The sequence below is a fragment of the Cetorhinus maximus genome, chromosome 19 (genome assembly GCF_964194155.1).
Source record: "Cetorhinus maximus chromosome 19, sCetMax3.hap1.1, whole genome shotgun sequence".
Classification (NCBI taxonomy): Eukaryota; Metazoa; Chordata; class Chondrichthyes; order Lamniformes; family Cetorhinidae; genus Cetorhinus; species Cetorhinus maximus.
Window position 1 is genome coordinate 15,670,365 of NC_135897.1, and position 26,892 is coordinate 15,697,256.

At 44.2% G+C, this 26,892-nt stretch overlaps 1 protein-coding gene across 1 annotated transcript in view; it reads right to left on the minus strand.

The window, feature by feature from the left end:
- LOC144693664 (ephrin type-B receptor 1) overlaps positions 1–26,892 on the minus strand; it is a 540,104-nt gene that overhangs the window by 95,391 nt on the left and 417,821 nt on the right. Inside the window, exons 6-7 of the mRNA XM_078563531.1 lie at positions 19,576–19,700; positions 1,745–1,907 (exon numbers count right to left, since the gene is read on the minus strand). Coding sequence (XP_078419657.1) covers positions 1,745–1,907; positions 19,576–19,700 — 288 coding nt within the window. The remainder of the gene's footprint in view (positions 1–1,744; positions 1,908–19,575; positions 19,701–26,892) is intronic.

Genomic DNA, 26,892 nt, shown 5'->3' on the forward strand with positions numbered 1-26,892 from the left:
TTTACAGCTAATGAAGCACTTGTTAAATGTAGTCATTGTTGCAGGAAGTGCAGCAACCAATTTGTGCACAGCAAACTGCCGTAAGCAACGTGATAGAGACCAGACAATTTTTTTTTGTGAGGTCGATTGAGAGATAAATACTCGTCAGGATAGCAGGGAAAACTCCCCTGCTCTTCTTTGAAATAATACTCCCACCAGAGTAAGCAGATGGAGCCTTCATCTGATTGACAGCACCTCTGACTTGCAGCGCTCTCTCAGTACTGCGCTAGAATGGGGATTAAAGCCACAACTTTGTGAATCAGAGGCAAGAATGCGACAAACTGAGCCACAGCTTACATTCAAGAGAAACACCTTGACCCAGAAACTGGTGAGAATGTGTAACTCGTCATCAGAAGGAGTTGTTAAAGTGAATAGTATAGATGCATTTAAGAGGAGGCTAGATAAGCACATGAGGAGAAGTGAATTAAGGGTTATACTGATAGAGTTAAATGGGAAAGAATAATAGAAGGTTTGAATGGAGCATAATCGCCAGCATGGGCTGGTTGGGCCGAATGGCCTGTTTCTGTACTGCTTATTCTATTCACACAGTAATTCCATGTTAAATGATCTTCTAATAGCCCGACATTGTGCTGCATTATTACGCTGTTTGGGCTTATATACATGTGTACTGAGACATTTGCAAGAATTGATCCAATCTTTTTAGTGAACACGAGCCAGTTTGTTATCAGCAATCCTTTCAAAAATCATTTGCAGGGCATTGGGTTTCCATGTGATTAGTGGGCACAAATCAAAGTAAGGCAGGAGCAGAAATTTGCTGGTCTGATAGTGCAGCCTGCTGGGATTCAGCTTGGGTGAGTTGGGTACACTCGTCACTGAATCAGGTGGTCATGGTTTCAAGTCTCCCACTGGACTTCAGGACAAAATCTAGCTCAATAGTTCAGTGCAGTACTGTGCGAGTGTTGTACTATCAGAGGGGCTGTCTTTCAGATGAGGTGGTAAAGAGAGTAAACCTGTTTGATTGTCCAGGTGAGTTTAAAGGAACCCGAGGCACTGTTGAAGAGGAGCAGGGGAGTTCACCTGATTTTTATTTTCTATGTGGAGAAAATGTGACAGGTGATGTAATGGCGATGTAGCCCTTGTGACCAATATTCCAATGACTTCCCAGTCTGAGATCAAAAAAATGGAAAATGATCCCTTAGGTTCCATGGATGATGCTTTCTCTTTCACATGATGGCGTTCCTTCTTGTTTGAAAGAAGTGCTCTCTTTAACAGCTGGAAAGAACAGCTGAAGGGACAGGGGCTGTGACAGTCAAATTCTCTCAGGTACCCACATACCGCTGGCCCCCTTCCCATCTGCAAAGTCGAACATCAGGCAAAGAGATTGATCATCTGCTCAGATAGGCAACAAATTCAGCACAGGCAGCTGGAGGTGGGATGGCAATGCCAGTCCGCTCAGCCGTCAGTCAGTTCCTGGTACCTTCATTCTGCACCTCCAAGGCAGTGTTCTTGGCTTTGTTCAGCCAGGAATCTCAAAAGTAGAAGAGACAGGAAAATCACAGGATGGAAAACATCAAATAATAAATCAAGGCAGGTTTATGTTTTGTTTCCCTTCTTGTTTCAGTTCCTGCCTACCCAGGCTGTCAGGAGGTGGCTACTGACGGGTTTTAACTCGTCCAGTCAATTAGGAGCTTTGCCATTATTGTAATCTGTTTCCCTCGGCAGCACCCTCCCCTGCCAAGCTTACCATCTGTCAGCGTTTGGAAGCACATTTTGCCGCTGTACTTTCCAAAGCCAGCGACGGTTCTGGCTCGCACCTGTACCACGTACACAACGCCAGGCCGCAGACCATCAATGCGAGCTGTGTTAGTCAGGCTCTTTGCCACTGAAGAATTGTATTCATTCTGATCCTGAAAAACAAGGGAAAACATCCATAGTTAATCATAGAATCATACAGCGCAGAAGAAGGCCATTTGGCCCATCCTGCCCCTTCCGGCCCTTTGAAAGAGCAAATCCGATTAGCCTCATTTCCCCCTACCCTTTCTCTGTAGCCCCACAAATATCTCCTTATCAAGCGCTGATCAAATCCCTTTTTGAAAATTATTACTGAATCTGCTTCTACCTCCACTTCAGGCAGTGCAATCCACATCACAACTCGCTTTAACTCCACTTGGTTCTTTCTTTACAATCAGGCAGAGTTAACATTGTTTTGTGAAAAGGAAATTGTGTTTGGCTAATTTATTTGAGTTCTTCAAGGAAGTATCAAGCAATGTGGACGAAGGAAGACCTGTAGATGTGGTGTACTTGGATTTCCAAAAGGCACTCAACAGGGTGCTACATCAAAGGTTATTCACAAAATAAGAGCTCATGGTGTAGGGGGTAACATTTTAGCATGGACAAAGGATTGGTTAGCTAACAGGAAGCAGAGAGTAGGGATAACTCAGTCATTTTCAGGGTACATACAAACATACAAACAAACATACATACATACATACATATGAACATATGAATTAGAAGGAGTAGGTCATTCAACCCCTCAAGCCTTACCTGCTATTTAATAATATTAAAACTGATCTGAATGTGGCCTCAGCTCCACTTTCCTGTCTACCCTCTATACCTTTTGACTCCCTGTGCAATCCCTTGTGAATCTATCTAACAGCTTTAAAAATATTCAATGACCGAGCGCCCACTGCTTTCTGGGGAAGATAATTCCATAGATAACGATCCTCTGAGAGGAAAAAAATCTCCTCACCTCTATCTTAAATGGGACACCCCTTATCTTCAAACTGTGTCCCCTAGATCTAGTTTCTCCCATAAGCAGAAACATCCTCTCAGTATTCACCCAGTTAATTCCCCTCAGGGTCTTATATGTTTCAATAAGATCATCTCTCATTCTTCTAAACTCCAATGGACACAGGCCCAACCTTTCCTCCTAAGATAACCCTTGCATCCCAGGAATCAGCTGAGTGAACCTTCTCTGAATTGCTTCTAATACCATTGTATCCTTTCTCAAGTAAGGAGACCAGAATTGTACATAGTGCTGTAAATGTGGTCTCACCAACGGCCTATACAATTGTAGCAAAATTCCCTACTTTCATATTCCATCCCCCTTGCAATAAATATCAACATTTCATTTGCCTTCCTAATCACTTGTTGTACCTGCAGACTAACTTTTTTGTGATTCATGTACCAGGACACCCATATCCCTCTGTACCTTAGAGTTCTGCAGTCTCTCTCCATTTAACCAGCATATTGTTTTTCTATTCTTCCTACCCAAGTGGACAAGTTCATATTTTTCCACATTATACTCCATCTGCCAAATTTTTGCCCATTCACTTAACCTGCCTATATCCCTTTGTACAGTCTTTATGTTTTCCTCACAATTTACTTTCCTACCTATCTTTGTCTCATCAGCAAATTTAGCAACCATGCATCGGTCTCTTCACCCAAGTCATTTATATAAGTTGTAAATAGTTGGGGCCCCAGCACTGATTCCTGTGGCATTTCACTGGTTACAGCATGCCAACCTGAAAATGATCCATTTATGCCTACTCTCTGCATCCTGTTAGCCAGCCTATCCCCTATCGACGCTGGTATGTTACCCCTACACTATGAGCTCTTATTGTGTGGGTAACCTTTGCTGTGGCACCTTATCAATTGCCTTTTAGAGATCCAAGTACACCACATCTACAGGTTCCCCTTTATCCACATTACTCTTTATTTCCTCAAAGAACTCTAACAGATTAATCAAACATGATTTCCCTTTCACGAAACTATGTTGGCTCTTCCTAATTGTGTTAAGATTTTCTAAGTGCCCTGCTATAACCTCCTTAATAATAGATTCTAGCATTTTCACTCGGACCGATGTTAGGCAAACTGACCTGTAGCTACCCCCTTCGTCTCTTTCTTTTCTTGATTACAGGAGGTACATTCGCTATTTTCCAGTCTGATGCAATCTTTCCAGGATCAAGGGAATTTTGGAGAATTAAAACCAATGCATCTATTATCTCAGCAGCCACTTCTATCAGGCCCAAGGATGAAATCCATTAGGTCCTGGGGACTTGTCAGCCTTTAGCTCCAATAGTTTTCTTCATGTCCCCTTTTCCCCTGGTGACTGCAACTGTTTTAGGTTCCTCCTTCCCTTTCTCTCCCTGAATCTGGGATGTTATTTGTATCCTCTACAGTGAAGACAGATGCAAAATATCTGTTCAGTTCATCCACCATTTCCTTATTTACCAAATTAATATCCCATACTCACTGTCCAGAGAACCCACACTTATAGCTACTCTTTTCCTTTTTTTGAAATGCTTGGAGAAACTCCTACTATCTGATTTTATATTTCTAGTTGGCTGTTGCTGGCTAGCTGGCAAGCTGTAAAGAGTGAAGTGCCACAGGGATCAATACTGGGGCCTCAACTATTTACAATCTATATCAATGAATTGGATGCAGGGGCTGAAGGTATGGGAGCTACATTTGCCGATGACACAAAGATAGGTAGAATGGTAAGTTGTCAAGAGGACATAAAGAGTGCACAGAGAGATGAAGTAAGGTTAAGTAAGTGGGCAAAAATTTGGCAGATGGAGTATAATGTGGGAAAATGTGAACTTGCCCACTTTGGCAGGAAGAATAGAAAAGCAGTATCCTTTTTTTTATTCATTCACGGGATGTGGGCTTCACTAGCTGGGCCAGCATTTATTGCCCATCCCTAATTGCCCTCAAGAAGGTGGTGGTGAGCTGCCTCTTGAACAGCTGCAGTCCCTGTGGTGTAGGTACACCCACAGTGCTGTTAGGGGGGCAGGGAGTTCCAGGATATTGACCCTGCGACAGCGAACAAATGCTGATGTAGTTCCAAGTCATAACGGTGAGTGGCTTGGAGGGGAACATCCAGGCGGTGGCGTTCCCATGTGCTTACTGCTCTTGTCCTTCTAGATAGCAGTGGTTGTGGGTTTTGAAGGTGCTGCCTAAAGAGCCTTGGTGAGTTCCTGCAGTGCATCTTGTAGATGGTACACACTGCTGCTACTGTGCATTGATGATGGAGGGAGTGAATGTTTGTGGATGGGGTGCCAATCAAGCAGGCTGCTTTGTCCTGGATGGTGTCAAGCTTCTTGAGCGTTATTGGAGCTGCACTCGTCCAGGCAAGTGGAGAGTGTTCCATCACACTCCTGGCTTGTACCTTGTAGATGGTGGACAGGCTTGGGGGAGTGAGGGGTGAGTTACTCCCTGCAGGATTCCTAGCCTCTGACCTGCTCTTGTAGCCACAGTATTTATATGGCTAGTCCAGTTCAGTTTCTGGTCAATGGTAACTCCCAGAATGTTGATAGTGGGGGTTTCATTGATGGTAATGCCATTGAATGTCATGAGAAGATGGTTAGATTCTCTCTTGTTGGAGATGGTCATTGCCTGACACTTGTGTGGCGCAAATGTTACTTGCCACTTGTCAGCTCAAGTGAGGTATTGTCCAGGTCTTGCTGCATTTGGACATGGACTGCTTCAGTATCTGAGGAGTCGCAAATGGTGCTGAACATTGTGCAATCATCAGCAAACATCCGCACTTCTGACCTTATGATGGAAGGAAGGTCATTGATGAAGCAGCTGAAGATAGTTGGGCCGAGGACACTACCCTGAGGAACTCCTGCAGTGATGTCCTGGAGCTGAGAAGACTGACCTCTAACAACCACAACCATCTTCTTTTGTGCTACATATGACTCCAACCAGCGGAGAGTTTTCCCCCTGATTCCCAGTGACTCCAATTTTGCTAGGGCTCCTTGATACCACACTTGGTCAAATGCGGCCTTGATGTCAAGAGCAGTAACTCTCACCTCACCTCAGGAGTTCAGCACTTTTGTCCCTGTTTGAATCAAGGCTGTGATGAGGTCAGGATCTGAGTGATCCTGGCGGAACCCAAACTGAGCATCAGTGAGCAGGTTATTGCTAAGCAAGTGCTGCTTGATAGCACTATTGATGACCCCTTCCATTACTTTACCGATGATCGAAGGTTGACTGATGGGGCGGTAATTGGCTGGATTGGATTTGTCTTGCTTTTTGTATACAGTACATACCTGGGCAATTTTCCACATAGCCAGGTAGATGCCAGTGTTGTAGCTGTACTGGAACAGCTTGGCTAGGGGTGTGGCAAGTTCTGGAGCACAAGTCTTCAGTACTATTGCCGGAATATTGTCAGGGCCCATAGCCTTTGCAGTACCCAGTGCCTTCAGCCATTTCTTGCTATCATGTGGAGTGAATCGAATTGGCTGAAGACTGGCATCTGTGATGCTGGGGACCTCCAGAGGAGTGCAAGATGGATCATCCATTCAACACTTCTGGCTGAAGATTGTTACAAATGCTTCACCTTATCTTTTTACACTGCTGTGCTGGGCTCCTCCATCATTGAGGATGAGGATGTTTGTGGAGCCTCCTCCTCCAGTGAGTTGTTTAATTGTCCACCACCATTCACAACTGGATGTGGCAGGACTGCAGTGCTTAGATCTGATCTGTTGGTTGTGGAATCGCTTAGCTCTGTCTATCACTTATTGCTTATGCTGTTTGGCATGCAAGTAGTCCTGTATCGTAGATTCACCAGGTTGACACCTCATTTTTAGGTATGCCTGCTGCTGCTCCTGGCATGCCCTCCTGCACTCTTCATTGAACCAGGGTTGATCCCTTGGCTTGATGGTAACGGTAGAATGGAGGATATGCCGGGCCATGAGGTTATTGATTGTGTTCGAGTACAACTCTGCTACTGCTGATGGCCCACAGCGCCTCATGGATGCCCAGTCTTAAGTTGCTGGATCTGTTTGAAATCTATCCCATTTAGCACAGTGGTAGTGCCACACAACATGTGAACGGAGAGAGGCTGCAGACTCCACGGTACAGAGGAACCTGGGTGTCATTGTATATTAATCACAAAAAGTTGGTAAGCAGGTGCAGCAAATGATTACAAAGGCAAATGGAATGCTGCGAGGGGAATCAAGTATAAAAGCAGGGATGTTTTGCTACAACTGTACACGGCCTTGGTGAGACTACACCTGGAGTACTATGTACAGTTTTGGTCTGCTTATTCAAGAAAGGATATAATTGCATTGGAAGCCGTTCATAGAGGGTTCACTGGACTGATTCTTGGGGTTGTCTCTTATGAGGAAAGGTTGGGCTTATACTCATTGTAGTTTAGAAGAATGAGAGGTGACCTTATTGAAACATATAGGATTCTGAGGGGACTTGACAGGGTAGATGCTGAGAGGATGTTTCCCCTTGTGGGAGAGACTAGAACTAGGGGATGCAGTTTAAAAATTAGGGGTCTCCCATTTAAAGAAGAGGAGAAACTTTTTCTCTCAGAGAGTCATTAGTCTGTAGAATTCTCTTCTCCAGAGAGCAGTGGTCGTTGAATATGCTCATGGCTGAGTTAGATAGATTTTTGATCAGCAAGGGAGTCAAGGGTTACAGTGGGCAGGCAGGAAAGTGGAGTTGAGGCCACAATCAGATCTGCCATGATCTTATTGAATGGCGGAGCAGGCTAAAGGGGTCAAATGGCCTATTCCTGCTCCTAATTCCTGTGTTCCTGTGCCAATTAAATGAGTCCTCTGATTACCGACCCCCTTATGCCAGCATTATTGCTGATTCTCTCTCCATCCTGCCAAATCATACAAGGCAATGTCTCATTTGACACTCATTTAGATTTGTGGAGAAGCATTTCTGCACTTTTATCCTTGCAATTGTTGTTGATGAATGTGGAAGTGTGACATACACTGCAGCAGATAGCGAACTGCACACACTGATGCCTGCAACTCTAAAATATAGCCACACAGTTGAACGGTGATGACATCGTAACAATGATCTCAGCTTCACAACTGAGCCCAGTAGTGTGAGCTGGCTGCACAAAGATCAGCAGAGTACCAATCATTAACACTGAGTTCTGGCTGAGGAGAGCAACTGAATCTGACAGAGTGAAGGAGCTGGATTAACATCAGTTGTGACACAATCATTAACACAGCGTGCTGGCAGCAAGGTGGAACTGAGCCTGGTAACGCAAGAAAGTTGGATTAACAATTGCGCAGAGACCAACACAAGGTGCTGATGTTCTCTGGTGATCCAGCCAGTCAATGACTATATCATTCAGACCAGATTCAACCCCAGGAATGTGGAGTAAATGCTTCTCAGCAGTGACAGCAATAGGGTTGTTTCACCAATGTATTTAGGTTAGGGAGAGGTAAATGGGCAGGGTTCCTATTCCTGATCACAAAGCAGTAACTGACACTGGTAGTTCACATCTGTGGATGCAGGTCAGGCACTGGATAGAAAAAAAAACTACTGTATTTATATTGCATCGTTCCCAACTCAGGACATCCCAGAGCACTTTGTGGTTAATGAAGCATTTTTTGAAGTCACTCAAAACGTTGCAGCCAATTTGCACACAGCAAGATCCCACAAACGCCAATAATATAACTGACAAAATCACCTGTTTCAATGATGTTAGCTGAGGGATCATGTTGGGTAAGAGATTGAGATGATTGCCTTGCTCTTCTTTGAATAGTGTCGTGGAGCCTTTTACATACACCATGGCTCAGCATTTGTACTCTCGACTGGGTCAGAAGAGTGTGGGTTGAAAACGGACTCCAGGGGCCTGAGCACATAGTCCAGTCTGATACTGCAGCACAGTGCTAGGGAGAGATGCACTATTGGAGATATTGTCTTTCACATGTTAAACCCCAGCTGCCCTTTCAGGAGGACGTAAAGGCACTGTTCAAAGAAGAGAAGCAAAATTCTCCCTGGTGTTTTAGCCAATATTTTGGCTTTAACCAACTTTGTTGTAGTGCACTTTGGGATACCAAGGTTGTGAAAGATGCTATATAAATGTAATCCAGCACTATGGTTTAGCTGGCCAGGCCATCTATCTAATATGAGATCCTGGGTTTGAGTCCCAAACCCATGCCTGGCTTCCTAATTATATCAGCCTCTGAATTACTTCCTGGTATAGATTCATTGGGCTGAATGGCCTCTTTCTGTGCTTTTAATCCTCTGCAAGTGCTTCCTTTTATCATTCTCTGGTAGCACGTGTACCATTTTGTTTAAATGTACAACAACAGTGAAAATGATGTGGAGGAAATTCTGGGTCAGAATGATTAATTACACATTGTCTTTGGTTTCAGTGCAGGTTTACCTAATTAGAAACTAATTAGCCACTAATGGGCTGAACAATTTCTCTAGCCTGGTATTAAGTGACTGGAAGCAGAGGTTGCCAGTCACCCAGCTTGTCAATGATTCATATCTAGTGCAATCACAGGTCAGTTCAACACAGTTCGCTATTCTAAGGACAACAAAATGGTTTGATTTGGGACTGGGTGGGTATATTTCCCCCTCATCATGAACTAGTTTCTCTCCTCGGAAGGTGGCTGATTGATGCCTGACTGTGTGGATTTTGCCAATAAAATATTAAAAGGGCAATTCCAACTGTGTCCACCTGGTGTGGCTTTCCACAGCCACACACTCAAATGGACTAGGGATTATTAGTAATTAGTAATTGAGCAGTGATTATCTCAGATCAGACACAGTATTAGTGAAAACTGAAGTATCATCAGCAGAGAAGGAATGGAATGACAGACCGGGGACCATTTGGCTCTTTGAAAGAGAGACCCAATTACTCCCATTCCCCTCCTCTCCCCCTGTCCTGCAATTTTGTCTCCTTCAAGTATTTATCCAATTCCCTTTAGAAAGTCACTATTGAATCTGCTTGCCCCGCAATTTCAGAGAGAGCATATAACAACAAGCTCAGTCTTAGTACAAAGTCACCTGATTCTAAGCAAAAACTGCTAATTAAATCATTAATATCCTCTCCTTTGATTGGTTAGCTGGTCCTTCCCTCCCCAGTTGGTTTTAGTCTCTCATCTGTTAAAATATGGCTTTTAATCTGTCATTAATCTGAAAGTGAGAGATGAGACCAGAAGTGTCAGAACTTCCTCTTTTCAGAAACTGACAGACCTGCTGTGGATTTTTGGCACTGTTTCTTGTTACTGATAATTCAAGGAATTTTCTTTTGCTATTATTTATACTGCACTAAATATGTTGAACTAAGCAAAGAATGACTCTGAATGGCAAGAATAGACTGGAATACAGACTACTGCTGTTAATTGTCTCATCCTGTACCTGTGATTTGAATAAAAATCTTTCTTTATACTACTGTATTATTATGGGTTTAAGAGTTGAATGTTTGCAAATCAGTCTTCTTTCCTTTTGTTACAAACAATTACATTATCAGCCATCTTCATACCACTCGCTTCCACCAATGCTTTTTGCTGGGAGATGCAAAGGAGCAGGGCCCCCCATTGCATTCAGAGACAGTCGCAAATCTCAATGAGACTCAATGTGACATGATAAGGTCTCAATACCAACAAGCTTACTGTCTTCCATCTTGGTGCTGCTAAACACAGAAATCATCAGTGAACAAAATGTGCTGTCAGCCTGGAACTGGGATGCACGTCCCAGTGATGTGATCTTTAAGGACAGTGCAGGCATGCTGGCACTGAGGTTAGTAACTAGCAAGTGAGCAAGTGGCGGATGTGATGGGTGATGAATGCTGCGGGTATTTTATTTTTCAGATGGAGCTATACTCCACCAAATCTGAAATCCTCCCCTCCAATGCTCTTGACAACAGGATATGGTAACTGCACTTTGGATATTAATAAATGATCTGCATGTAACAGCATCCCTCTGACTCTCCCACCCAATTCTAAACTCGTATCCAACAAGAACATCCAAGGATGTCCCAATATGGTTTAAACTGAATGAATTAGTTTTGTAAGGTAGTCATTGTAGAATGCTTGGGAGAAGATCAACTTATATCTCTCACAATCCTTGGCTCACCTCTTGGGAGAGAAGATCCCCATATTCTGGACCTGAGGTTACTGTAATGGCTGAGAGATGAGTGCTCCCTGGCCTTTCAGGGACGTCATTTCCGGACCTTCAATACGGCCGTCAATTAGGGTGCTCTGAGCTTCCGTAAACAGCAGAAATAATGACCAGTGAATCTCCTTTGGCTCATAGGTTGAGAGACATCTATTGGTCAGGACGCTGGGGAAGACTACACACTCTCCAAATAGTTTTCTGGGTCTTTTATATCCACTTGAGAGGACAGAAAGGCCCTTGGTTTAATATAACTCCTGAACGATAGCACCTGTGACCATGCAGCGCTCCCTCAGTGCTGCACCGGAGTGTCAGCCTAAGATCACAGAATCACAGAATTGTTACGACACAGAAGGAGGCCATTCAGCCCATCATGTCTACACTGGCTCTCCAAATGAGCATTATGACTTATGCCATTCCCCTGCCTTTTCCCTGTAACCCTGCAGAGTGATTGTATTTAAATAATCATCAAATGCCCTCTTGAATACGTTGAATCTGCTCAAAGCCTGGAGTGGGGCTTGAACGCTTGAGCTTCTGAAGAAAAAGTACAGGCCAAAATGCCACAAATATTATTAAATACCACTCTCTTCCACACAGAAGGGAATTAGAAAGTTGTCTGAAAAAGTGGAATATTAAATATGTATTGGATATGTAGAACTGCTGTGAGATACAAATCATAGAATGGTTACAGCACAGAAGAAGGCCATTCAACATTTAGTGTTGGCTCTCAGCAAGAGCAACTCAACTAGTCCCACTCCTCTGCCCTGTAAATTTTCTCCCTTCAGGTGCTTCCCAATTCCTTTTTGAAAGTCATGATTGAATCTGCCTCCACCACACTCTCAGGCAGTGCATTTCAGATACTAACCACTCACTGTGTGGAAATGTTTTTCCTCATGTCGTTGTTTGTTCTTCTGCTAATCTCCTTAAATTAGTGGCCACTGATTCTTAACCCTTCTAACAAGTGGAAGTTTCTCCCTATCTACTCTGTTCAGATCCGTCATGATTTTGAACACCTCTAACAAATTACAGAAGCACAGAGTTGTTACAGCTCAGAAATGTCCCCTCAACCTTCTCTTCTCTAAGGGCAATTGTCCCAGATTCTCCAATCTATCCGCATAACTGAAGTTCCTCATCCCTGGAACCATTCTCATGAATCTCTTCTGTAACTCTCTCCAATGCCTTCACATCTTTCCCGAAGTGTGTTGCCCAGAATTGAACACAATACTCCAGGTGAGGCCGCACTAGTGTTTATAAAGGTCCACCATAGCTTCCTTGCTTTTGTACTCTATGCATCTCTTTATAAAGCCCAAGATCCTGAATACCCTCTTCACCACTTTCTGCCCTACCATCATTTGTGACTTGTGTACATATATCCCTAGGTCACTCTGCTCCTGCACCCCCTTTAGTATTGTATCCTTTATTTTGTACTGCCTCTCTTCGCTCTTACCAAAATGTGTCAATTCATATTTCTCTGCATTAAATTTCATCTGCCACTTGTCTGCCCATTCTACCAGCCAGTCTTGAAGTCTACCACTATCCTTTTCGCAGTTCGCAATATTTCCAAGTTTTCTGCCACCTGCAAATATTAAAATTATACCCTGCACACCCAAGGCTAGGTCACTAATGTACATGAATAAAAGCAGTGGACCCAGTACTGGGCCCAGGGAACCCTACAATATACCTTCTTCCAGTCCAAGAAACGAAACAACAGTTCACCTGGGGGCTAATGTGGAAAATGACACTGGTGCAGATTCCATGGGCTGAATATTCCAGAGGTGAGGTGAGAGTGACTGCCCTTGACATAAAGGCAGCATTTGACCGAGTGTGGCATCAAGGAGCCCTAGCAAAACTGGAGTCAATGGGAATCAGGGGGAAAACTCTCCGTTGGTTGGAGTCATGCCGAGCACAAAGGAAGATGGTTGTGGTTGTTGGGGGTCAATCATCTCAGTTCCAGGACATCACTGCAGGAGTTCCTCAGGGTAGCGTCCAAGGCCCAACCATCTTCAGCTGCTTCATTAATGACCTTCCTTCCATCATAAGGTCAGAAGTGGGGATGTTCACTGATGATTGCACAATGTTCAGCACCATTCGCAACTCCTCAGATACTGAAGCAGTCCATGTCCAAATGCAGCAAGACCTGGACAATATGCAGGCTTGGGCTGACAAGTGGCAAGTAACATTTGCACCACACAAGTGCCAGGCAATAACCATCTATAATAAGAGAGAATCCAACCACCTCCTCTTGACATTCCATGGCATTACCATCTCCCACTAGCAACATCCTGGGGGTTACCATTGACCAGGAACTGAACTGGATCAGCCATATTAATACTGTGGCTACAAGCGCAGGTCAGAGGCTAGGAATCCTGCAGCTAGGAATCAAACGCACCTCCCGACTCCCCAAAGCCTGTCCACAATCTACAAGGCACAAGTCAGGAGTGTGACAGAATACTCTCCACTTGCCTAGATGAGTGCAGCTCCCACAACACTCATGAAGCTCAACACCATCCAGGACAAAGCAGCCTGCTTGATTGGCACCCCATCCACAACCATTCACTCCCTTCAACACCAACGCACAGTAGCAGCTATCTGTACCATCTACAAGATGCACTTAAGAAACTCATCAAGGCTCCTTAGACCTCACCTTCCAAACCCACGACCACTACCATCTAGAAGGACAAGGGAAGCAAATAGATGGGAACACCACCACCTAGAAGTTCCCCTCCAAGCCACACATGATTTGGAAATATATCGCCGTTCCTTCATTGTCGCTGGATTAAAATCCTGGAACTCCCTCCCTAACAGCACTGTGGGTGTACTTACACCTCATGGACTGCAGCGGTTCAAGAAGGCCGCTCATTACCACTTTCTCAAGGGCAATTAGGGATGGGCAATAAAATGCTGGCCTAGACAGTGACGCCCACATCCTGTGAAATAATTTTTAAAAACGGTTGTTTCTGTGCTGTAATATTCTGCTGGTCCAAGTCAGTTCTTAAAGAGAAGCAGAGACGGAGCTTTCAAATAAATGCTTTCTTATCGCCATTGAAAGACAACAAATCCTTGAGAATCTCGGAATAAAAATGCAATAGAAAATTACCAGTCCATTGATAGTGGCTGCAATTCCTTAATAACCAGCATTTTAAGTCATTATGTTCACTCTGCAGGGAGTACAATTACCTTCCTTGTCTGTGAGACATCAAAAGAAACAGTCAGGGGTATTTTTGATGGTAAAATTTAAAGGAAAGCAATGCATTCAAAAGGAACAGAAAAAAACATTCTGGATATCATCAAATCAATACTTCTGTTAAAGAGATTCTCATTGGATATAAATTTAGATTCTCGTCTCAAAAAGTCAATATTTCACTTATAATGTAATTTCAGGACAATGTAGCCTCCAGTGGGTGGGTTCACAGTAGCATGGCTCATCCATGCAATGAGAAAGATGCCTAGAACTTCATTTATTTTATTTTAAGTGCACCAGTGCCATGCAGTGCCATGAGGGAAAGAATACAAGCTTGATTCCCCAACCTGGCCTGCCTGATACTGAAATTGAGTGTGTTAAATGGGAAAGCAATCCCTTGCCCAGCATGAATTTCCCACATTTTTTTTAATGAGCACAGGACTCACCAGATCTTTTAGTCATTTTACAGTTCAGAATATGTGCTTGAGAAGGCCTACCTCCTGCCATGCTAATCAATAAGAGGCGTGAGCACTGGCTTTCAGAATCTATGGTCTGCATGTGTGAGAAAAGTTCAGGCATTTTCGAGGTGATAACAGGAAGTGCTGAGCTTGAAAACTTGGAAAGATATCTGTTTCTCTACCCATACAGTCAAACTGCCACAGACGATTAGCTGCCTTCTGTATAAACTAACTGTCTTCATTTGCTCATGTGGCAGGAGAAGCTGTAAAGTATACAGCAAGAATAAAATATAGAAAATAAGTCTACTTGCCAACCTGGTCTTACGATCAACTAAAGGTCTGATCCAATAACTAGCAGTTGACTTGATTTCATAAACAGTTAGTGACCTAATCCGATAACCAGCTCATTTCCATGACCAGTTAGTGGTCGTTCCTATAAATATAACTAACTGATGTCTATGGTCACATCATTTGGGATTATTCATTGGCTGATGCAAATTAGCAGTGAAAGGCTGTGTTCTGAAAACATTTTTCATCTAAGTACTTACCAAATTTATTCAGAGAGGTTAAAAATATTCAGTGCTCGGCTCTGAATGACACAGATTAGCATATCTCTGTGCCCTAGACACCAATCCAGCCTGGACTGATTGGTTTTAACACTCCTCTCGTCTCCGTCAACTGTGAAATGACTTTAGGGCACTCTCAACCCACTTTCAATGATTAGAATGTGGCACAAAGTATTAGTTTCTCTCAGGGCAGTCACAAGAACGGCTGCCGTTGAAAAAGAAAAACCAACTGATGCCGCGACTATTCTGTTTAAAGTTAAGGCACATTGACAAAGAGGCAGCTTTACTCTGCATTGAACTCATTCCTGAGAGAGAGGAATGCTGATAGTGGGTACAAAGCAGCAGAAAAGTATTGCCCACATTATGAGGTGCTTTATCAAATGCCTTTTAATAGTCCATATCCACAACATCAACCTCATTACCCTCATCAAACTTCTCCATTATTTCATCAAAGAACTCAATCAAGTTCATCACACACAATTTGCCCTTAACAAATCCATGCTGACTGCCATTTATAAAGCCATGTTTCCCAAGTGACAATTAATAGCATTCCACATCATCTTCACTACCTTGAAGCTGTACTTCGAGCACTGCACTTGTTCAAGAACCCTTGCTCCTTAATGACCCACAGGTCGATTGTCCTTATTAATTTATCATGTTTTTAGTCATGCCGACGGTGGATTAATAACTTAATTAAATGGAGTCAAAAAACTATATTTGTCTCCCGAATCATAAACTTAAAATTCTACTGCAGGATGCGATGTTAATAAAATCATAGACGTTTACAATGCAGAGTGAGTCCATTCGACCTTTGTTAGAGTAATCCAAAAATAATCACACTGCCCTCTCTCCCTTCACTGCCCTGTGTTTTTTTTTACTCTATTCTTGGGATATGGGCATTGGTGGCAAAATTGGCATTTACTGCCCTCCCCTAGTTGCCGTTGAAAAGGTGGTGCCTTCATGAACTGCGAAAGTCCATGTGGTGATAGTACAACCCCAGTGGTGTTGGGTAGAGAGTTCCAGGAATTTGTCCCAGTGATGATGAAGGAATGCTGATATGTTTCCAAATCAGGATGGTGTGCGACTTGGTGGGTAACTTGAAGGTTGTGGTGTTCCCATGTATCTGCCTTCCTTGTTCTTCTAAAAGGTGGTGGTTGTAGATTTGAGAGGTGGTGCCAAAGAAGTCTTAGAGAAGTCTTACTGCACTCCGTTCTCTCAGGTCCAACCCCAACATTGTCATCAAACCCGCTGACAAGGGTGGTGCAGTTGTTGTCTGGCGCACTGACCTCTACCTCGCGGAGGCTGAGCGTCAACTTGCAGACACTTCCTCCTACCTCTCCCTGGACCATGACCCCACCACTGAACATCAAGCCATTGTTTCCAGGACTGTCACTGACCTCATCTCCTCTGGAGATCTTCCTCCCACAGCTTCCAACCTGATAGTCGCCCAACCTCGGACGGCCCGCTTCTACCTCCTACCCAAAATCCACAAACAGAACTGTCCCGGCAGACTGATCGTGTCAGCCTGTTCCTGCCCCACGGAACTCATTTCTCATTATCTTGACTCCCTTCTCTCTCCCCTTGTCCAGTCCCTTGCCACCTACATCCGTGATTCCTCTGACACCTTACGTCACATCAACAATTTCCAGTTCCCTGGCCCCAACCGCTTCCTCTTCACCATGGACGCCCAATCCCTCTACACCTCCATTCCCCACCAGGATGGTCTGAGGGCCCTTAGCTTCTTCCTTGAACAGAGGCCCGAACAATCCCCATCCACCACTACTCTCCTCCGTCTGGCTGAACTTGTTCTCACACTGAACAATTTCTACTTTAACTCCTCTCACTTCCTCTAAATAAAAGGTGTGGCTATGGGTACCCGCATGGGCTCCAGCTATGCCTGTCTCTTTATGGGGTATGTGGAACATTCCTTGTTCCAGTCCTACTCCGGCCCCCTCCCACAACTCTTTCTCCGGTACATCGATGATTACTTCGGTGCTGCTTCATGCTCTCGTCGGGACCTGGAAAAATTTATTAATTTTGCTTCCAATCTCCATCCCTCCATCATTTTCACATGGTCCACCTCTGACACTTCCCTTCCCTTCCTTGACCTCTCTGTCTCAATTTCTGGTGATAGACTGTCCACCAACATCCATTACAAGCCTACCGACTCCCACAGCTACCTCGACTACAGCTCCTCACACCCCGCTTCCTGTAAGGACTCCATCCCATTCTCCCAGTTCCTTCGCCTCCATCGCATATGTTCTGATGATGCTACCCTTCAAAAACAGTTCCTCTGACATGTCCTCCTTCTTCCTTAACCGAGGTTTTCCACCCACGGTCATTGACAGGGCCCTCAACCGTGTCCGGCCCATCTCCCACACATCCGCCCTCACGCCTTCTCCTCCCTCCCAGAAACATGATAGAGTCCCCCTTGTCCTCACTTATCACCCCACCAGCCTCCGTATTCAAAGGATCATCCGCCACCATTTCTGCCAACTCCAGCAAGATGCCACCACCAAACACATCTTCCCTTCACCCCCACTGGCGGCATTCCATAGGGATCGTTCCCTCTGGGACACCCTGGTCCACTCCTCCATCACCCCCTACTCCTCAACCCCCACCTATGGCACCTCCCCATGCCCACGCAGAAGATGCAACACCTGCCCCTTCACTTCCTCTCTCCTCACCGTCCAAGGGCCCAGACACTCCTTTCAAGTGAAGCAGCATTTCACTTGCATTTCCCCTAACTTAGTCTACTGCATTCGTTGCTCCCAATGCAGTCTCCTCTACATTGGAGAGACCAAACGTAAACTGGGCGACCGCTTTGCAGAACACCTGCGGTCTGTCCGCAAGAAAGACCCAAACCTCCCTGTCACTTGCCATTTTAACACTCCACCCTGCTCTCTTGCCCACATGTCTGTCCTTGGCTTGCTGCATTGTTCCAGTGAAGCCCAACGCAAACTGGAGGAACAGCACCTCATCTTCCGACTAGGCACTTTACAGCCTTCCGGGCTGAATATTGAATTCAACAACTTTAGATCTTGAAATCCCTCCCCCATCCCCACCCCCTTCCCGTTTCTTCCCCCTCCCTTTTGTTTCTTCCAATAATTTATATAGATTTTTCTTTTCCCACCTATTTCCATTATTTTTAAATCTATAACTGTAATGCCCTGTCAGTCTTTCCACCCCACGCCACTAGAGCTGTACCTTGAGTGTCCTGCCATCCATTCTTAATTAGCACATTCTCTTAGATAATATCACCACCTTTAACACGTCTTTGTTCCTTTGTCTGTGACATCTTTTGATTATCTGCTCCTATCACTGCTTGCTTGTCCCTACAGCCACCTCCCCCACCACCAACTTCTCTACCCCCCCACCCCTCCCCACCTTAAACCAGCTTATATTTCACCCCTCTCCTAACTTTACTCAGTTCTGCTGAAGGGTCATGAGGACTCGAAACGTCAACTCTTTTCTTCTCCGCCGATGCTGCCAGACCTGCTGAGTTTTTCCAGGTAATTCTGTTTTTGTTTTGGATTTCCAGCATCTGCAGTAGTTTTTTGTTTTAAGTCTTGGAGATGTTGCAACCTATTTATAGGTGTTACACACTGCAGCCACAGTGTGCTGGATGGAGGGAGTGAATATTTAAAGTACTGGAGATAGTGCCAATCAAGCAGACACCTTTGTCCCTGATGGTTTATTGAGTGTTGTTGCAGCTGGACCAATTCGGGCAAGTGGAGTATATTCCATCACAGTTCTAACTTGTATCTTGTAGATGGTAGAAAGGCTTTGAGAGTTAAGAGACAGCCTCTTGCTACAGAATTCCCAGTCTTTGATCTGCTCTTGTATCTTCCACTGCTTTAAGTATTTATCAGTTTTCTCTTAAAAGGTGCAATGGTCCTTGCCTCATCCACTTCATCTGGTAAAGTATTCCAGACTCTAAAAAACCATCCGTGTAAAGACATTTCTCCTAATCTCTCTTCTCACTGTCTTAGTGACTATTTTAACTTTTTGCTCCCCTTACCACTGATTCCCGAATCAAAAGTAGGAATCTTTCTCTACACATCCTTTCAAAGCTCTTCACAATTTTACAAAGTTCCATTCAATCTCCTCTTCACCTTCTCAGCTCCAGTGCAAATAGTCTCTCCTCATAACGAAAGTTTCCCATTGCTAGTATCATCCTACACTGTGAGCTTTCTCTGACTTTACTGTCCTCTCCATAAAGAGGTGCCATAAACTGCACACAGTATTTGAACTGTGACCTAACCAATGTTTTCTACAATTTTGGCATTACTTCTTTATTCTTGTACATGATGCTGCAAATGTGATCTAACATTTCTACTGATTCGGTCAAAAATTACTTTGATTTTTCAGTGGGATTTACCAAGTTTTCAAATTAATAAACAAAATTAATAAACTCCACAAGCACAAACAATGATGTCATTTACAGTATGATGCATAGGTTGATTAAAAATCCCTGTACCTTTTCATAGTACCGCAGTTCATAGTCAAGGATGATCCCATTTGGTTGGTCAGGCTGTGGCCAGGACAAAGTGATGCTGGTCATCGTAGAGCTCACCTGATGCATGATGGGAACCGTAGAGGGAGCTGCAGGAAACAGAAGTGAAAAGAGTGAAAAAAATAAACTTGTGTTTTCTTTCAAAGAGGAACAACACTTTTAAGCCCAACCCATCTCCTTCTAGCCTTTCATTTCAGAATAATCAAAATCTTTGGCTTTTGCACTTGCAGCTTCTTGAAGATAATAAGGGTAAACTAATCTCCTGCTGACCATATGATTTAGTGCAAGGAAATCTTTGGTTTCAAATCTGGAGAATGGTCAGGAGTCTGCCTGGCAGTCAGTGAAAATCAAAAACCAATGCACATTGGCCAGAAGGAAATGTTTCTAAAATGTTGCTTGGTGTTGAGAGAAGGGGCAAGAGAGAGTCATTTTTTTTATCACCTGCAGTTCAATTCACACAAACAGTGACTGCTTTGTGTGGTCCAATTTGTACCACTACAGAGCAGTGGAGTGCCCCTGCTGGGAACTCCATTTAGACCAAGACCAAATTGGTTTAGATTGCTTTTTCTTTTAAAAAAAAAATAGATTTCCAAATGGATTTCTGTTCAGAAAAGCTGAATTGGTCGACTCGAAAAAACAGTTTTCCCAGATTGGATAACCATTTCAGTCCAATTCACTATCAGCTACAAAATTCAAAACAACAAAACTATAACTGAAACACTCGCTGCTGTGAATCAGAATGCTTGATACATCATTCTATATCGAGTCTGTCAAGGTATTGGGTGCGGACCCTCCATCAGGATTGGAAAATCAGAGACACACAGACGTACTTCTGGGATCAGAAACATGGGAAAGGGAAGTGTCACAAACACAGGGAGGTGGCCTCAGTGCAAATAATGACGTCTCAAGCCAAGTTGTGTGTTCTGTTTATTGTAGAATTGAGGTGTTCGATAGCATCATTCCACTGAGCGTTTCCTCCCTGTGCCTGTTGGCCAGTTTTTAATATATAGTCTTCTGCCTTATTTTTCAGATCATATTAAATATGTGTGCCCATACATTCCAGTCCTGTTACATTTGAAATATTGACGCACCTTCTTTCCCTCCACAGATGCTGTCTGACTTGTTGAGTGTCTCCAGCTTTCCTAGCTTTGTTTCTATATGCAGCATTTTAAAATGTTATTTTTACCTCCATCTCATCAGAGTCCCCTAGCTCCCTTTCCCTCTTAAGCACATACTAAACACAGGCATTCAAGTTTATTAATTTTTCTCAGCTTGCAATGTTTGTGCTGGTGTCAGATTTTGCAAGATGATGTTGTGACACACGCACATTCTGGTCTAGTCAAAATAATAATAAGAATTTAAATAGCTAATATTATGAGGGCTGAATTTATGCAAATGCTGCCTCTGCTGGATTCTTTCCAGCAACATTTATAAGTATCGTGTATGAGTCTACCATCCAGAGGGCTGAGATTGCTGCTCCAAATTCAGGAACTGCAACGGTTGCCAGCTCTCTGAATTCTTCTTGTTTTTGCCAGCAGCTAACAAAATCCACTGTAGCTTCATGCCTATGGTTTGTACATCTCTCCATCCATCCAGTTCTGGACTGTCACCTATCTCTGATTTTTGTTGCCTCAACATTGGCAGCCGAGCCTTCAGCTGCAGAGGCCCTTAGCTTTGGAATTCCTTCCCTAAAACTCTCTGCCTCTCCCCCTCTCTCATCTGTGACCCTCAAAAACTATCTCTTTGACCAAGTATCTGGTCTCCTGTCCTAGAGTCTGTTGATATGGCTTGTTGCCTTGCTTTATGTCTCCTGTGATAAGCCTTGGGATGTTTTAGTGCATACAGTATATACATGGTGCAAAATAGATATGAGTTGTTGTTGTATCAATCCAAAAAATTCTGTATGGAATACCATGTTGAAGTTCCATAGTCTGCTTTTTCTGCCAATGGTGCTGCATCCCTAAACATCAAGTCTTCGTACTTTACACATACCGTCAACATTTGTACCCAGTGCCTCTTGAAACTAGAGCTTGACCATTCAGGAGCCATGTCAGGATACATTTTTTCCACAGAAAGGCAAATTGAAATCTGGAATTCTCTCACTCAACAGGCTGTGAATGCTGGAGGAGAATTAAAATTTTCAAGACTGGTATTGATGATGATTTGTTAGTGCAGTGATTGTAAGTTAAACTCTTCATACCTCTATGGGGATCATGTGACTGTACGGACCAATCAGCCCTGAGCGTGGGCAATCTTAGGGGCGGAGCTTTCTAGCCTTGGTCTCGGTACGAGCATGTAGCTTCATCAGGAGCTCTGTAAATAAAGTTTACTGTTTCTTACAAGAAACCTACCTGGTATTCCAAGTTTATTACAAATTGGCGATGAGGATAAATAGCGCCAACACAGCACCTCACCTCCCGAATGTGAGTATTTTGATTTTTAAGGGAGGAAAAGGAAATATACTCATCAGCAATGCCTCTCTTCAGCAGAATTGACCCGTACGACTCACCCATTGAGGGCTGGGGTCAGCACATAGAGCGCCTAGGTTTCTACTTTGTGGCAAATGAAATAACGGCAGAGGAGAAACAGAGGACAATTCTCCTAAGTCTCTGCTGGAGTAAAATGTATAACCTGATCCATAGTCTGACAGCCCCGAATGTGCCAAATTCCAGATCCTTCACCGAGCTAGTAGATCTCACGAAGGCACATTTTCAGCCTAAACTATCGGTGATCATGAAAAGATTCAAGTTCAACTCTAGAGTAAGGGCCTCTGGTGAGTTGATTGCAACATACATCACAAAGCTAAAACAGTTAACGGAGCACTGTGACTTTGGTGATACACTAAACAATATGGTGTGAGATCGTTTGGTTTGCGGTGTACATGACGATGCCATTCAGTGCAGTTTATTTGCAGAAGTTAATATAGACCTGAAGCACGCCATGGAGATAGCGCTGGCAATGGAGAGAGTGCTGAGAGAGACTCACAGGCTTTGCAGAGTGTGCAACATGGTGCCGTTCTGCAGTTAGGACAGGAACCTGCCGCTGGGCGGGGCACAAAGACCAGAGAGGCAATCGCGAAGCAGGACACTGTCCCTATTGCTCGAAAAACAAAAAGAAATACTGGAAACAGCTCACCAGTCATTCTGGAATTAAAGTGTTACCGATGTGGGTGTAATCATGTACTGGAAACCTGCAGGTTTAAAGAGGTAGAATGCCACTGCTGTCATAAAAGGGGCATGTTATAAAACAGTGCAGGGCAAGATGAAGACAGCCATTCAGGCAGCAGGCCCAGATGAATGAAATGCACAATATGGATGACCCAGAAGCAGCTGATACTGATGTTTATTCCCTACACAATCTGAAGGCCAGGAAAACTGAATAAATCACCGTTACCCTTCAAGCAAATGGAAAGCCTCTAGTCATGGAGATTGACACATGAGCATCGACCACAGCAGTGGGAGAACACATCTTTAAATACCTCAGAGAAGGTACCCAGCCATTGAGTTTGGAGCAAACCACAGCTCAGCTAAAAACGTATACTGGAGAGACAATACAGATGAAAGGCATCACCTCTGTACCTGTATCCTACAGGCAACAGACAGCCCAGCTGCCAGTGATTGTTGTAACACTTTTGGGCCATGATTGGTTGAAAGAAATTAAACTCAGTTGGTCAGAAATGTTTCAAGTCAGAACAGGAGGAATTCCTGAGCTGTTAAAAAACTATGACAGAGTATTCTGAAAGGAGTTGGGCGAAATAAAAGGCCTACAAGCTAAAATATATGTGGACTCTGAAGCAACACCCTGGTTCTTTAAGGCCAGACCTGTGCCTTACATCCTAAAGGAGAGGATGGATGCAGACTTGTGCTGTTTGAAGAAGTTAGGAATAATCCAGCCAGTCCCATTTTCAGAATGGGCAGGACCTGTGATGAAACCAGGTCAAACCATTAGCATTTGCTGAGATTATAAATTAATTGTAAACAAGGCTGCGAAATTAGACAAATATCCAGTTCCAAGGATTGATGACCTGTACGCTAAACTCACAAGAGGATCCTACACTAAAATGGACATGAGCCATTCCTACCAATAACTAGAGCTGGACAACACATCTAGAGGATATGTCACCATAAACACGCACAAGGACCTGTACCAGTAGTCACGTCTACCCTTTGGTGTGGCATCTGCCTGTGTGATTTTCCAAAGAACCATGGAAAGCCTACTACAAGGATTTCCTCGAGTTATAGTGACCTGGATGATATCCTGGTCACAGGATCATGGAAGCAGAACATTTGGCCAACCTCGAAGAGGTTCTGAAGAGATTTTTGGGCGCTGGCGTTCTGGTTGGAAAAAAGTGAAATGCACTTTCCAAACAACTGAAGTCATGTATTTGGGTCATCGTGTGGATGCCCAAGGGTTGCATCCATTACAGGAGAAAGCCAGGGCAATCAGGGAGCACCCTCTCCTTCCAACGTCATGGAGCTCAAGTCTTTTTTGGGCATGGTAAATTATTACATTTGATTCTTGCCTAATCTATCTCTATGTTAGCCCCTTTACACTTTTTATTGCATAAGAACCACAGATGGTCCTGGAAGGCACAGCAAGAGGAAGTCTTCATAAAAGTCAAGAAGTTTTTACACTCGTCGAGTCTGCTAGTGCACTATCACCCATCAAAGGAATTAATATTCACTTGTGATGCATCTTTCTACGGAGTGGGAGCGGTAATGTCAAACAAGATGGTGGTTGGATCTGAAAGGCCAATAGGATATGTCTCTAGAATCCTTTCTGCAGCCAAGAAGGGTTGCCCACAAATTGAAAAGGCTTATCCATCATGTATGGAATACAGAAGTTCCATCAATATTTACATGGTTGACACTTCACCATAGTGTCATATCACAAGCCACTGTTTGTTTTGGTGAAGATAAGGCAATCCCACTGATAGCCTCTGCTCGAATTCCAAGGTGGGCTTTATTTTTGTCGGCTTACGAGTACGCTCTTATGCACCATCCGGGTGTGCAGATAGCAAATGCAGACACCCTCAGTCGTCTTCCATTGCCAGATATCATTACACATGCTCCAGTGCCTCAAGAAGTTGTACTTGTGATGAAGTTCCAGGACTCCTCACCAGTTTGCACGAGACAGATAAAGAATTGGACAAATCGGGATCCAAGAGACCAAGAACAGGATGGTCAAATGCACAAGTCTCTGAAGAATTAAAACCATTCTACGCCCGTAAACTAGTGGGGGTGATGATGGTACAGTAATCCAGAGTCCCGGGGTAATGCTCTGAGGACCCCGGTTCCAATCCCACCATGGCAGATGGTGGAATTTGAATTCAATAAAAAAATCTGGAATTAAAAGTCTAATGATGACCAATGATACTATTGTCGATTGTTGTAAAAACACATCTGGTTTACTAATGCCCTTTAGGGAGGGAAATCTAACGTCTTTGCCTGGTCTGGAGTACATATGACTCCAGACCCACAGCAATGTGGCTGACTCTTAAGTGCTCTCTGAAATTGCTTAGCAAGCCACTCAGCTGTAACTATCCATTACAAATTCTCAAAAAGGAACAAAACCGGACGGACCACCTGGCATCAACCTAGGCACTGGAAACAACAACAGCAAACTCAGCCCTGTCGACCCTGCCTCTTTACTGACATCTGGAGGCTAGTGCCAAAATTAGGAGAGCTGTTTCACAGACTGTTCAAGCAACAGCCTGATATAGTCATCCTCACACAATCGTATCTTACAGATAATGTCCCAGACACCGCCATCACCATCACTGGGTATGTCCTGTACAAGACAGAGCCAGCAGAGGTGACGGCACAGTGGTATACGGTTAGGAGGGAGTTGCCCTGGGAGTCCTCAACATTGACTCTGGAAGTCACATGGCATCGGGTCAACTATGGGCAAGGAAACCACCTGCTGATTACGATGTACCACCTTCGCACAGCTGCTGAATCAGTGCTCCTCCATGTTGAACACCACTTGGAGGAAGCACTAAGGGTGGCAAGGGCACAGAATGTACTCTGGGTGGGGGACTTTAAAGTCCATCACCTAGAGTGGATCAGTAACACCACTACTGACCGAGCCCTAAAGGACATAGTTGCTAGACAGTCTGCGGCAGGTGGGGGAGTCAACAAGAGGGAAAACATACCTGACCTCATCTTCACCAACCTGCCTGTCGCAGATGCATCTGTCCATGACAGTATCGGTAGGAGTGACCACCACACAGTTATTTTGGAGATGAAGTCCCGCATTCACATTGAGGATGCCCTCCATCGTGTTGTGTGGCACTAACACCACGTTAAATGGGATAGGATTCGAACAGGTCTAGCAGCTCAAGACTGGGCATCCATGAAGTGCTGTGGGCCATCAGCAGCAACAGAATTGTATTCGAACAAAATCTGTAAACTCATGGCCCGGCATATTCCCCCAGTCCACCATTACCATCAAGCCATGGAATCAAACCTGGTTTCAATGAAGAGTGCAGGAGGGTATGCCAAGTGCAGCACCAGGCATGGCTTAAAATGAGGTGTCAACCTGGTGAAGCTATAACATAGGACTACTAGCGTGCCAAACAGCATAAGCAGCAAATGATAGATAGTGCTAAGCGATCCCACAACCAATGGATCAGATCCAACTTCTGTGGTCCTGCCACATCCTGTTGAGAATGGCGGTGGACAATAAAACAACTGGAGAAGGAGCTTCCTCAAATGTCCACATCCTCAATGACGGAGGAGCCCAGCACATCAGTGCAACAGATAAGGCTGAAGCATTTGCTACAATCTTCAGCCAGAAGTGCCGAATGGTTGATCCATCTCGGCCTCCTCCGGAGGTCCCCAGCATCACAGATGCCAGTCTTCAGCCAATTCAATTCACTCCATGTATATCAAGAAACAGCTGAAGACACTGGATACTGCAAAGGCTATGGACCCTTACAATATTCTGGCAATAGTACTGAAGACTTGTGCTCCAGAACTTGCTGCGCCCTTAGCCAAACTGTTCCAGTACAGCTACAACACTGGCATCTACCCGGCAATGTGAAAAATTGCCCAGGTATGTGCTGTACACAAAAAGCAGGACAAATCCAACCTGGCCAATTAATGCCCCGTCAATCTACTCTCGGTCATCAGTAAAGTAATAGAAGGGGTCATCAAAAGTGCTATCAAGAGGCAGCTGCTTAGCAATGACCTGCTCACTGGTGCTCAGTTTGCGTTCCACCAGGATCATTCAGCTTCTGACCTCATTACAGCCTTGGTTTAAAGATGGACAAAAGAGCTG